This window comes from Thunnus thynnus, chromosome 9, assembly GCF_963924715.1.
Source record: "Thunnus thynnus chromosome 9, fThuThy2.1, whole genome shotgun sequence".
Classification (NCBI taxonomy): Eukaryota; Metazoa; Chordata; class Actinopteri; order Scombriformes; family Scombridae; genus Thunnus; species Thunnus thynnus.
The window spans coordinates 8,737,470-8,751,233 of NC_089525.1; the positions used below are offsets into that span (position 1 = coordinate 8,737,470).

The 13,764-nt window shown below is 40.4% G+C and overlaps 1 protein-coding gene across 2 annotated transcripts; it reads left to right on the plus strand.

Moving 5' to 3' along the window:
• The first annotated feature begins 1,201 nt into the window (after window positions 1–1,201).
• zgc:92242 (uncharacterized protein LOC436899 homolog) lies at window positions 1,202–11,307 on the plus strand. 2 transcript variants are annotated; one of them, XM_067598654.1, is made up of 6 exons: window positions 1,202–1,602; window positions 4,306–4,773; window positions 7,954–8,071; window positions 8,674–8,779; window positions 8,885–9,116; window positions 10,458–11,307. In XM_067598654.1, the coding sequence occupies exons 2-6, from the start codon at window positions 4,593–4,595 to the stop codon at window positions 10,622–10,624; spliced, it is 804 nt and encodes a 267-aa protein (XP_067454755.1). In that variant the 5' UTR covers window positions 1,202–1,602; window positions 4,306–4,592; the 3' UTR covers window positions 10,625–11,307. The 2 variants fall into 2 exon arrangements, with proteins under 2 accessions (XP_067454755.1, XP_067454754.1); XM_067598653.1 differs by having other exon boundaries at window positions 1,205–1,602; window positions 8,674–8,785.
• The last annotated feature ends 2,457 nt before the right edge of the window (window positions 11,308–13,764 follow it).

The window sequence follows — 13,764 nt, forward strand, 5'->3', positions numbered from 1 at the left end:
GTCTGCTTTAAGTTTTTGGATGATTTTTCTTTAACATCCCCTTTCTAAATAATGTATTTCATGTGATCATATACTGTAGGTACATGAGCAGAAGTTATGTTTGTTAGACAATGTATTATAGTCATGCTCAGTTTTGAAAATGTTCTTTTATAGCTAATATAATATAAAGACTTAATCTAATCCTTGCAAAAGAAAAACATGTCTAGAACCATAATCTTTTCACAATGTGCAGGATCATTTTGAGAAGTTTGCAATAAAGGTCATGAGGCTTACAGTGAGACTATGTAACTTTTGATAGACAAACTTAACAGTTAAAAATGAAAAGTTGAATCCATAAGGAATAAATTGCAAGCTTGTTTGATTTAATACACGTTAAAGTATGAAATTTGTCTACAAGAAAGCATACAATTCAACAAATTGGAAATAAAGTTGTCAATAATAAGTTAATAATGACAATTTCACTATTATTTCCTTCAAAACTATTCAGAAATTACAGACCCTTTCCTCTACTTGTGCTACTCTTACACTACATTTTGGCTTTTACCAGAAGCAGAAGTTACATTGTCTCACTTTAAGTGAAATTGTCACTTTCACTTCACATCTGTACTGCAAATATCAAGTACCTACTGAACCAAGACGAAAAACAAAATGAGGAAGAAGAAACTAATATTTACAGCGAAATTTGCTGTCGGTGTTTACAGTCTGTGTTGGTCACACCTGCATAACCCTGACAAGTCAGTAAAAATAAGCCAACAGGTGAGTCATCTTATAACAGAGAACACTAAATATTATTAGTCATAGTTACTCAGAGGCATACAACTGACATTTACACCATCCAACTGGACTCATCAGATGTGGAACCGTGAAGGTGGAGCGAACACAAAACAATGACTGCCGGATTCGTAAGTGTGTCAACAACCTGTTGACAGAACAGTCCAGTGGAATAAATATCCAGATTCCTTCCTGCACATGTGGTGTTGGGATTAATGGTTTCATACAAAGCTGGCAGGACTTCCTTAAGGAAGAGAGACAGAGAACGGTTTAAATAGCTCAGTCAGTTAAAATTAAAACAGTGAATACAGAAAAAAAAAAATCTGAGAATTACTCCCACTTCCTGCTCTTTGCTTCCACATTTCCCATGCTGCTACATATGGGAAGGTTACAGAGCCTGTCAGGGGAAATTAAAGTCCTTGTGCCCTTGCATGTAGCTAAATGTCACCAGGGAGCAGATTAGAAACATGTTTTTATAGCAGTACACAGTGTGTAGTACTATGTGATAATCTACTGATGGCATTTCTTTTCTTTGTAGCAGCGCAGGAATGTAAATGGGAGAAGAAGGAAGAAGGAAGGAGGAGAGAAAAAGATGAATGCTCCAATGTCAGCCCGTCCCACTCCTATTCAGTACAAATGCAGCACAGCAGAGCTGAGCCTGCATTCCACCGCTGCTGACGACTGATCCTGACCCCACACAAACACACACACACACACGCACACACAAAGGCTCACTCTTACACGCTCTCACGTCACACACACACTCATCATACCACACTCACAGAGCCGCTGAAACCCAGACTGGAGATGCTACCGGCTGGCAACCACTGAGTAAGTCCACTCTCCTTCCTCTGCTCTCTCTTTTTTTCTTTCTTTCTTTCTCTGTCCGTCTTTGCCGTGATTGCCATTCTATGACCTGTCTGAGTTCATTTATCTCTCCCACTCTCCTCTGTCACTGTGAGACGGCCAATGTTTTCTCACACGCAGAGACTTTTCAAACTTTTCTCTCAGTATGCGACGCACACACACCTTTCTCTCCTCTCCTCTCCTCTCCTCTGCCTGCTTTTCTTTCTTTCTTTCTTTCTGTCTTTCTTTCTTTCTTTCTTTTCTCTGCATGTGAGCGGAGGCAGAAGCAAATCCCGGACCTATTTGCATGTTGGAGCAGAGCCAGAGCTGGATGCTTTGTCTATATATGTGAATAACAGAGTTGAGTGTGTGGATGTTGATTTGCTGTATGTGTTATTCTCTGTTTAGCGTGTTTATGCCTTGATTTGAATAATTCCTTTGTGCCCAAGTTCAAATGTGTACAGTTAATTATATGAGCGGTGATGCAGCTATAAGACTGCTCTGATGTGTGATTCTTGTATGGAAAACTTGAGTAGGCTGTTTGGTAGTAAATCTTTAAGTCAAGCCCAGTTTGAATTGTTTCAGAGGGCTTCACAACTCTTACATTACAAAAGAATGAATGAAAACACCCTTCACTCACTAAGATATTCACTAATATTGAAAGAGAATCTCAGTGTGGCATTCAGTGGGTCAAATAATCAGATCAATGAATGGATGCTGGTTCTTAGACTAATTATTCATAATTAGAATTAATTCACTGAAATGACAACAGTTCAATGGCCATAAGGTCTTACAACAAGATTGAAGAGTTAGTTTTACTTCTTGAGGAAGCAGATTAAGGACAGTGAACCGAGAACCTGGTTGCTGCAGATTTACCTGATTAGGTTTTTAATACCACAACATAATTCACTGTAAGTATCCTTGTAATATGGATTTGAAGTAAGATGCTCCCTCCATGTTCTTTGCCTCTTTAAAGGAATATTTGAACTTTGAAGGAAATAGGCTTCTTTACTTTATTGCCAAGAGTTAATTTGATACCGCTCTCCTGTTCATATGCTAAATATGGAGCTAGAGCCAGGGCCGGAAGCAGGGGTTAACAGCTGGCCTGGCTCTGACAAAACTGTAAAGATGATGAGGTTTTGGTTATGCATGCGACTATTTCTTGGCCGGGCGCAGTGACTTCCTGGAGTCTTGTCGTCACATCAGTGAAGACTTAACATGTTCATTAGTGAGCTTCAGAGGTGCTAATAGGCAGATTTTGTTACCCTCGGATGTAGCCAGGAAACCTGTTTCTCCCTGTTTCCTGTATTATGAAGATGAGCTAACTGGCTGCTGGCTGTAGCTTCATATTTAGCATACAGACATGAGACATATTAACTCTCAGCAAGAATGCAAATAAGTGTAATATTTAACTATTCCTTTCCAAAGAAAACCAGCACAGTATCAAGTTTTTTTGCTTTGCATGTGGTATTTAAAATCAATGTTGCTTTTAATATGTGCAATTGATTTTGTCCTGCATCAACTCTTAGAGGTAGAAAATAATTGTTGTACTTCTCTGTTTAGCCTGAAACTGTACAATCATACAAGTCTGGTGTAAGGTTTAGTATATGGTTCAAATCCCTCAGCTGTGGTGCACGTGGCCACACCTGAAACACTGATATGAGGGCTGATATTTTATCTGTGTCACCTTTACGGTAATATCAAAATGCCCTCAAATAGGGATTTTTGAACCGTTATCACAGATTCTATTGGCTCTTTTCAGCAACTCACGGTTTAAGATCTTTTAAAGGCGTGCAGTAGGTGGAGGCTGCTTTTATATGCTGTGTTTACACACAGTTTATCATGAAGGTTGTTTACTTAGGTTTTGCTCTTGAGTATTTCCTGGCCGACTTCTATCTAACTGGGAGGGCCGTTGATGGCTATCAGTGTCACGTGTGGTAATAAGGTGCTAAAAACAGTCGGACTGTTTTGTGTTTACTCCACTCCACTCATGTGGCGATATAAGTCTGTATACACAGTCACGTGGGCACTTCCCTCCCTTTTTGAGACAAAACACATGTCCCCATAATGTAAATCATTACATTTTATGGTGAAGACTTGGTTTAAGGTTACAGTAAGGTTAAGGTTAGTTCTGGGTAAGTCTCCAGGAAATTAATGTAAGCCAATGTAATGTCCTCTAAATTGTGTGTGTGAGAGGAAATGAGCCTCTGTCAGTGCAGAAATTTAAGGGAATTGTAGCTGTCTTCAGCTCTCTATCTCTGTCTGTTACCCCCAGATAGCACACAGTCATTAACACCCCACCCTGTGTGTGTGTGTGTGTGTTGACATACTGAACCTGCCCCTGTTTGCCTTTCAGTGTTTGAAAGCACAGTGGCATTCTCGTTGCCTACTGTAATGTAGAGTAAACACTGCATGCACACCAGCACACACACACAAACACACACACACACAGACCACCACATTACATTTGGCATTGTGGCTTATTTGCTTAGGGCCCATTGTGTTCTGCCAGCCAGAACAGGACTGAATGAAGGGGAAGAGAACAAAACACTAGATATAATCTCTCTCTCTCTCTCTCTCTCTCTCTCCCTCTCCCTCCCTCCCTCTCTCTCTCTCTCTCTCTCTCTCTCTCTCTCTCTCTCTCTCTCTCTCTCTCTCTCTCTCTCTCTCTCTTAAAAACCAAAACAGCAACCTTCAGAACTCAGTTGATCCAGACACACTGCACCTTCACCTCCAGAGAGCCACTCTCCATACACTCCTACTGCACTGAGGAAGAGCACTTGACAAAGGACACTACAGTGACCTCCAGCAGTTTGGACCGTACCTGACTCCCAGACTCCTTCAAAGAAAAGGCAACCTGACTCTGAGCGGAGCAGGAAAAGGAGCGCTCATACCCCACCGCTGAAACTCGACCTACTGGACAGAGAAACAGAGGGGCTGACGGACGTCTCTGGTACCCGGGGAACAGAGGCAGGATGCTGGCAAAAATCCTTGAGGACATGTGGGTTGAGCCGGAGGTGCTGGAGGCCCTGAGTGAGGAGCAGAAGAGGATCCTCTTCCTCAAGATGAGAGAGGAGCAGGTACGGCGCTGGAGAGAGAGGGAGGAGAGGGAGGAAAGGGAAGCACAGGACAACAACAACACCAGGCCAAAGAAAGGTGAGAGCCCAACACTGGCTTTATTGTACTGGTTAAACTGGCAGGAAGAACTGCTATATGGAGAAAACATGTGTCTCATTCAGTTACACTACAGTATGATTTCCAGTAAAAGAAGAGGAAGGAACAAGGTAATGAAATGTGGTAACATAACTGTGACAGGAGGTCAGAGATACTAGCTTTTCTCATTTCTTTACAGAAAAATAACAGGGTGTCATAAATTTCACAATAATGTATTGACAAAAGGGTTATAAAATCACAGACTGCAGTGTGTTTATTTTCTGTCTGTATGAAGCTGATTAGCTTAGCTTAGCATAAAAACTGGAGCAGGGGAACACAGTTAGCCTGGCTCTGTCCAAAGGTAACAAAATCCACCTACCAGCTCCACTAAAGCTCACTATTTCACACGTTATATGTCATTTGTTTAATTTGTACAAAAACCAAAGTGTAAAAAAAGGCAAGTTGTGGTTTTACGGGAGGTTACGTGGCGGGCTTTTTCTTTTTGCAGCATACAGTAACTTACTGAAGACTCTGTCAGAGTCAGGCTAGCTGTTTCCCTCTTTTTTTAGTCTTTATGCTAAGCTAAGCTAACCGGCTGCTGGCTGTGGCCTTATATTTAGCCGACAACAATGTGAATAAGTGTATTTCCCAAAATGTCAAACTATTGCTTGAATTTCAGTTTGCCTTTAAATATCTTTAGCCTGCTCCCAATGCCGTAGTGATGATTGTAGACAATGAGGAGAGGTCATGTCCTCAGTATTGTGTCTGGGAATTTTGGGGGTTTTAACAACTTAAAGAGAAGTTTACATTCCACAGTTAGAGACAAATAACAGGAAATGTGTTGCGTACCGGAGGCTGATTGAGTTATTTTTTGAATAAAGATTTTTAAATGTGGTTATTTTTAGGCAAGGTATTTAGTATTTCTCCCCCCGAGAATTACATCCTGGCAGTCTGAGGGCTTTGAAACTGCATTAAGGGGAATATAATAAGCGGAAAATATGATTGAACTGATTGAACTAGTCAACAACTTCTTGACGGACTAGGGGTGGCGCTGATGGAATTTGGATTTGGCTCCATTTAGTCCTCTAATAATATTCTGAAAAGAATCTATATGCAGAGTTACTGTAACTGTAATTAATTACTATTAGCATCATTACTTAGCTTTAGTTTCATATAGTCCATCATCTCCCTTGTGCTGTTCCTTTGAGGAAGGATGAGGGCACAACAAACACACACATTTGTTATCAAAATATTATTATTATTACAGGTGGCACATTTTTCAGATTTTGTAAAACTGTACATCTGAGCTCTCTTTACAACTAGCTGATGTTGATCAGAAAATCCCCTCAGCCCTGAGTGCACATGAGTAATGAAACACAGATACACAGGTTGTGTAGTAACACTCTCAGGTTACCAATCTGATTAATGTGTTTAGATTACATCCAAAGAAATATGGCCCTGAGTTCTGCTCTGCCTCTTGTTCTTCCTCATTTAATTCACCCCTCCTGCATTTAAGATGTTTATCTGACTCACCGAGACCCTGCGTGGCCGTGGTGTCAGAGTATGTATATGTATGTGTGCCATCATGCATGCACTGACATATATGTTTGTGTGTGTGTGTGTGTGTGTGACAGACCGGTCGAATCTTTCTACCAGCTGAAAGCTGAATAAGACTGAGTAAGCCCTTTGGTTTAGGGCGTCGCCACGCTTTAAACCACATATTAAGTTACTGTCTTTGTTTACCCAATCTCTGCCATGTCACCTGAGAGGCGACCGAGTGTGTGTTGTTTGTGTGTTTTTTCGTTACACAACATACAGTCCAGTTTGGCACCTTTCACTCTTTGTTCTCGGTGCAGGAAAGACAACCCTTACCTGTACATACAGGCCTGTAACATAAATACACAATTAAACCTTTCCCAGCAAAGAAGATTTCGAGTATGAGCTGTTTTTCTGGTTAATTTGCAGGTGTGGTCGTAATAAAGAAAGGAACCTGAGTTCTGAGTAAGTCTGGTTATTAGAGCGGTCAGAGTGACTGTGAACATAAAGGTGTGTTTCACAGACAGACTATGACTAACGTCAGAGATGGTCTTTGTTCAAGTGAGACATTTACACAATGTATCCTCATGTGCTGTGTGACAGTACGCAAATACGAGTCAGCCCCCCAAATATGAACAGAAACAGAGCTGCTCTTGTTATCTGGTTACGTATAAATGCGTAGAGTCAGTTCACTGTTAGGAGGTGATTGTTTCTCCTGCATTATTTATTCATTGAGTCTACTGTCGCTGTTAAAGAGTAAGTCCATGTTGATGTACAAAAGGTACAAAACAGCTGCTGTACAGGAAATCTCTGAGGATTTGAATTTTCAAGCCACACCCCAGTCAGTGATGTCATAGCAGGTGCTTTACCTTTGACTAAAGACACTGTAATGGAAACACCTGTTATCACACACTGAGGTGTGGGGTCTATTTCTGCCTACTGTGTCACAATGATGTAACAACTAAAAATACCCTCCTGTTTTCCAGTATGCAAAACTGATGACATAAGAACAAATATTGCTGGGTTTTTTATATATTGTGTCACACAAAGTTACATAACAAAAAAGAAATTATGCATTCCATTATTACTAAATCTATTGATTCATAATAAATAAAATTGTATGAATATACAGTGAAGTATAATTAATGATCAAATCAGAGAGAATGAAATGGATTTCTTGCTCAACTCAGTCAACACACTGTGTAGCAAAGCTAAACACTGGCAACATGTGGGCTGTTTCCAATTCAAACTTCAGAGGCAGTTTCTGTTAAACTAACCCAGGTCAGTTTCATGCAGCTCTGCGTACTCACTGATAGAAGGAGGGTATCTGGTGTTTACTATATTCCCCAATATTCTCTATGAATTATGCTTTGCAGTGACACACGATGAGTTTATTTTTATTTGAAATGACAGACAGAGAAAAAGCCACAAAAACAAAGAAAAAAGAAGAAGAGAGAGTGCAAATGAAGAGAGGACAAAGTGTTGCCCTTTGTGTGAGGCTCGCCAAGCTTTAAACTTATAGCACAGCACCACCTTCTGGATAAAAGCCAGAATAACAACTCATGAGGCAGCCGCTTCCATCAGACACATGAAGATGAGAAGATAACATGTTTATGTTGTTTTTCCATTCTTTTCTTCTTTTCCCAGCTTCCAATAAGCATGTGAGATGGCTGCTCGGTCGGGACGGAGATGTGAGCGTCATCGTGATCGGAGAGGTGGATGAGTTCAGGTCCTCCAAACTCCTTCAGGGCCTCATCAACAATAGGTAGACACACAAAAAAAACCCTGCAAAGCACTCTTAAAAATGTCACGGTATCACTGATTGACCGGCTTAAATGTGATCAGGAAGCATAAAACCAGACTGTGTAACAGCAGGATCTGTTTTGTTACTGTAAACATGAAGCAACACAGAGCTGCTTTGTTTTGCTTTGCAGCAGCAGTTTGAAGAGAGGAGAGTGTACTTTTAAGTGTAGTTATGTTTTAATGAATTAATTTAAAAACAACCAATGAAAAGCTAAAAAGAAAAAATAACTACTTCTACTCCTACTTATTCAAGATAAAGGCGAAACATCAGAATGTGGAAATTAAATTAATTACCACCAGTGCAGCATGTTTCTGAATCATCACACAAGAACATCACGCTAAGTTTCTGCACCTTAATGAAGCCCTCAGTCTCTGCCACACATTACATAACTCTGATTGTCTTTGATAAGATGAACAGTGAACTAAAGAGTTTCAGTCAGCTAGCCGTCTCCTCGTCCCAATTTGATTATAGAAGTTATTTGCCAAATGACTAACTGGAGGATTGATTCAAAGGTTGGGACGACTGTCTGCCCGGGACTAAAAATGGACGTCTTTGTCTTCCAGACTCCACAGTGATAATATGAATGGCATCCAGACAGTGGACTTGCTGCCAGGAAGAGAGGCCCAGCAGCTCGGCTTTAAAGAAGACATTCAGCTGCCCCTCACAGATGTTAGTGTGAGTTCATGTGTTTGCAAGTGGGTTTTAAAGTCAAGATGGTAAAGATGGACAGTCACTGAATAAATCTTATCATCAAATTGTGTCCCACTTACACAGGATGACCCGACTTCACTGAGCTACCAGTTGTCTGAGGAGGAGATGGACTCCTGCGGCGCCTACGACGACCTGAAGGACCCCACCGAGGACAGCGACAGCGAGTCCGGCGGCAGCTCGGACAACCTCAGCGACTGGGCTCCTCTCTACAGGCCCCATTTTAGTAGCCATGGCAACCAGCCGCCACTCAAATCCCAGCTGTCAGACACAGAGAGGGCCGGCCCACAGGACAGAGGTGAGAAAACAAGAGGAGAGGAAAGAGGCAGAGAGAGACCTGATACAGATTTATATGTTTTTATGATGAAAACAGGTTGCAAATGTAAAATTCTTTTATAATTTTTAAATGATATGTGCTGTTTGTGTATTGTAAGGTGTGACACTTGTCATACACAGGAAGTATGTGTCTAAATTTGAGCTAATCATTCCTTAATGTAAAAAAAGACAACAAAGAGTAAACAAAAATGACCAGAAATGTATTATATACATAAAAACAAAACAAAAATGTTGAGATCTCAGTAATCTTATCAAACCATGTATCATAACTTAGTTACCAAGATCATCAATTCTGTAAACACAAGGTCTAGCTAGCTTCCATCATAAATCATTTGCAAGCACATTCTTTTATCTGCTTAAAAAGACTACTGTCAGGTTATGCAGGAAAGTACAGCTGTAAACTGGAGGGACATTCAGTAAAACTAGGTTAATAAATTTCTAATTTTCGGCTCAGACAAAACATTGATCCTGAATGGTACCTGCTGTATGGTAGGAATAGCTTGCTTAAAGCTGCACCAATCAAAATGTTGATTTTAACAAAGGATCTTATGACTATGTATCATGTGAAAGGGGTTGTTTGTAGTGATGAACCAACAAATAATTTTCACCCAGCTCTATTCAGTTCCCTTCAGCTTTACGGGATGTTTTATCATCTTTCAGCTCATTGTTTTGATTTTATGGAGGACAGCTTTTTGTGTTGGTTCATTCTTACTGCTCTCATCAGCATTGTCTCCAGCAGAAGCAAGCAGCTGTTTTCAAAAAAAAGTTCAGATAACCCTACTGTACACTACCTGCACAACAATTGGCAGACAGACCAAGTTAGCAGCTAGCTGATGAACAAAGTGGAACATTTTGCACCTATAGAGCCAGATATTTCCCTCAGGAGACCAAAACAGAACTATAATAAGAGTGAATATTGGATTTACATTCACTAGAAACACGACTCCTAATGAACACTAACGATGTTCTGTGTCTGCTGGATGTTTATACAGTGTTTGCAAACATGTTAGCTATATCAGCTTCATAAGGTGATTTGTCAATGTTACAGCTTGTTACTCTGCCCCTATGTGGCCCAGATTGTCCTGCTGTAGGTTAATGTGTGATAGAGCCTCAGTCTTCCACACCTAGCTGATGCTAGTGCTGTTAGTGTATGTCTGATCATTTATCACACTGTGCAAACAATAGCTTGTCATTTGGTCATTGGTGGACTCTCCCCCAAATCTAGTGGATATCAGCAGGTTGATATCACTTGGATAAAACCAGGATTTTAGGAATTCACTTTACTCTTTTCTCTCCGTCTTAGAGATTGTGTGCTTCGAAGGGAAGAAATCAGAATACAGAGGTCGCGTGGCGCAGCTCAGGAAAGCTTTCACCGACGATCCTCACAGCACACCACCTGCCTACACCAAGCCTCCTGTACCTGCCAAGCCTGCTCATCTACAGGGAAGAAGCGCACCTTTGATCCATTAGGACTTAAGGCGTATCCAGCCTGCTTAGAGACAACACGGTGACCCCAAAGAGCCAGAGCTTACTGTACTGAGTGTAACAAGCCCTGTGCAGAAAATAATGACTCAGTTACACACAGTTGATCCAGGCCGAGGCCGCATACAATTCCTTAACAGGATCCTTACTTTAACCTGGGCGGTGAACTGAGATACAGTTTGTTAGGCCTCAATTCAAGGACCGACCTACAGACGGAGAAACGTCTGGGGGTGGAGTGAGACTTGAAAGCTTTTGAACTGAATTCAACCTGAATGATAAAACGTAGCAGCTTTGATGTTGCTGAGTTCAAATAACGCTCACACAGTTTCTGTGATTGACAGGCAGAGGCAGAGAGATGTCCAGAGAGACGCTCACAGAGACTTTTGACTACGGATGAAAAAGCACCTGTATGGTGATTTACTTGTTAAATAAGTGTTAACAAAGTTTTATTATTGAGATGTCATGAGCAGGTTTTTGGGAACTGAGAAACATTTTATTTGATGAAATCATTTTAAAGTTATTTTGTACTAATCAAAAAGTGCATGTAACTTGTCACTGTACTGCTTTAACTCTACTGACTTTCAGCAGCGTTGACAACATTTTCATCCATTATATCTGCAATAATCACATTGGTGCAAGGGTTTTTATGTTAAGTAAAAGGACTGAATTCATGATGTCTGGTCTGACTGTATCTATATAGAGTCTTTATTCTGATTCTCATTTTACAATCCCTCACGTTTGTCTATGAACACTCAAATCTGCTCATCAAGGAAAGTTTAGGGTTCAGTTTTTTGCTCAAGAGGTCTTTTTGGATGCTGTTTTTGGAGGAAATCAAACCACCAACCCTGCAACTAGTGGCTGACCTGCTTTACCACCTGAGCTACTGTCACCTCATTACGTGAACCACCCCTTAATTAGTCTGATGACTATAAAAGTAGTGTTCTTATGTGATTGAATAGGATATAATGGTGTCATGACTACAATTATAATTTACCAAGATTATGAAGTATCACAAAAGAGACCTACAGTGAAGCATTTGGTGAGACATTTTTGTTTTCTCCAGCACATTGGATGTGACATGAAACTTAACTATGAGGTTAAAGATCTGCCTCATATCTTAAAATTAATGATGTTTACATCCTCAGAAATCCTATGAATGTCATCCAGTTTTAGTGGACCAAAGGTAATTTCACAAAGGTTAATCCTTGACAGTTTGCAGTTTGGCAAAATAAACTTTTATCACATGAAAATCCATTACAGGATTTTCATATTTTGGTCATGTACATATAAATCCATATTCAGGTCACTATATTATAACAACTAAAACATTTCCATGACAAATGAGCTAACTCCATCTGCTGATACAGTCCATGATATATGGCTGAAAGCTTTGGAAAGTAAGTGGACCATATGATATTATATTTAATATTTGGTTGGTTGCACATTCTTTGCAGCGGTCACTGTCTAAAGACTACAACCATTGGTATCCTCCATGAAAAATCTTGACTTCTTGCTTATTTTGGGGTTTCTTTGCCTGAAGTCTGGTCTCCAGCAAGTGAAACACATGATCAGATGGGCGGAGGTCAGTTGATGACATAGTCAGGTGACTGACTTGACCAAGCAGTAAAATAAATTACACACTTTTTTTGCCTTAAACATATCTTTTGTTGCTTTAGTTGTATGTTACTATCACTGATTCTGCCACATTGTCATAAAATTGGAGGGAATATGTAGAAAAATGGCAAAAATTGCTATTCTGGTCACCCATTATGAATCTGAACACCCTCAAACAACCCTAAAGCAGAGTCAGCAATTTAACCTAATGATTATTGTTTCGTTTTAGTTCTAGTGTCCTGGAGACAAAACCATTAAAAATATGTCCTTGACTAAATATTTACTGACTACACTGTAGCTCTTGAGTGGTATTAAATGCAAGTAACTAAAGAAAATGACTGAATCACCCTTGTACTAACATGTAATATGACATCAGAGAGTAACTGTTTTACAATGAGAGATGTAACAGTTCTTCATTTTTAGACTGGGACGTTAGAGCTGTAGTTACTACCTAACTATTTGGTCACATGCTCTCTTTACTTGGTCACTAATTCCTTGCTAAGATCCTGCTCCTGCTGACTCTTTGAGTTTAGTATTTCACCTTCTATTTGTATTCACCTAATGGGATTGTATGTCTGCTGTTGGTATGAAAAAGAACAAATTAATGACACTTAATAACTCATTTTATTTTGTTCTTGCATTTGAACAGAGTTGTGTCTGTTCTTATCGTTATAGCAGGCATTCAGTTTGGGGTGGGGGGGGGGGAGGCTGAGCGGGGAAGACACAGAGAAGTTGTTGATAGTGGCCGCTTACACAATGATTATCTATTCAGCGGGATGCATCAGAAAACAGCCCATCAGAGATCAAACAGAGAGCACAGAAAGCTGATTAGCATGTGGTTAAGACTGAGAGACAGAGGGCGAGACGGTCGAGGAGACAGAGCAAATGGGAGTCAGGTCACGGGGAAGCAACACGTCAGAGCCAACTCAATAAACCTCCTCGCATTCCCTCACCACCTCCACGCCCTCAGCCTCAGGATTCAGCCTCTGTGTATGTGCTTCTGTATGGGAGTGGAGAGTGTGTGTGTGTGTGTGTGGAGTTAAGGTATTCCTCATGTTGTGGGGACTTGCTTCTCTTTGGGGAGAAAATACAAGTCCTCATAATGTAAATCATTCATTTTAGAGTGAAGATTTTTAAAATTAAGGTTAGTTTAGGGTTATGTTAAGGTTAAGGTTAGGCATATAGAGGTTATGGTTAAGGTTTGGATAATTCTCTTGAAAATGAATATAAGTCAATGTAATGTCCTCTGAAGTGATGGAAACACGACAGTGTGTGTGTGTGTGTGTGAGTGTGAGTGTGTGCGTGTGTCTGTGTGTGTGTGTCCACCCCATATATCTTGAATCATGTGACTTGACTTGACACAACAGTCATGCACACAGTGTGAAAAGCCCCGCTATATATAGTCTCACAGTGTTGGGTTTCCCAGTAAAGCATTGTAGGAGTCCGGTCATCTTTGTCCCATAAGAAAGTGTGTGTCATTGACTTGTAATGCTTCTACTTTAACCTTTAACCTA

Coding starts and splice junctions, on each gene's coding strand:
- zgc:92242 (XM_067598653.1), top strand. CDS start 4,593: ATGCTGGCAAAAATCCTTGAGGACATGTGGGTTGAGCCGGAGGTGCTG. Junction 4,774..7,953: donor CAACACCAGGCCAAAGAAAG/GTGAGAGCCCAA, acceptor TTCTTTTCCCAG/CTTCCAATAAGCATGTGAGA. Junction 8,786..8,884: donor TGCCCCTCACAGATGTTAGT/GTGAGTTCATGT, acceptor CCACTTACACAG/GATGACCCGACTTCACTGAG.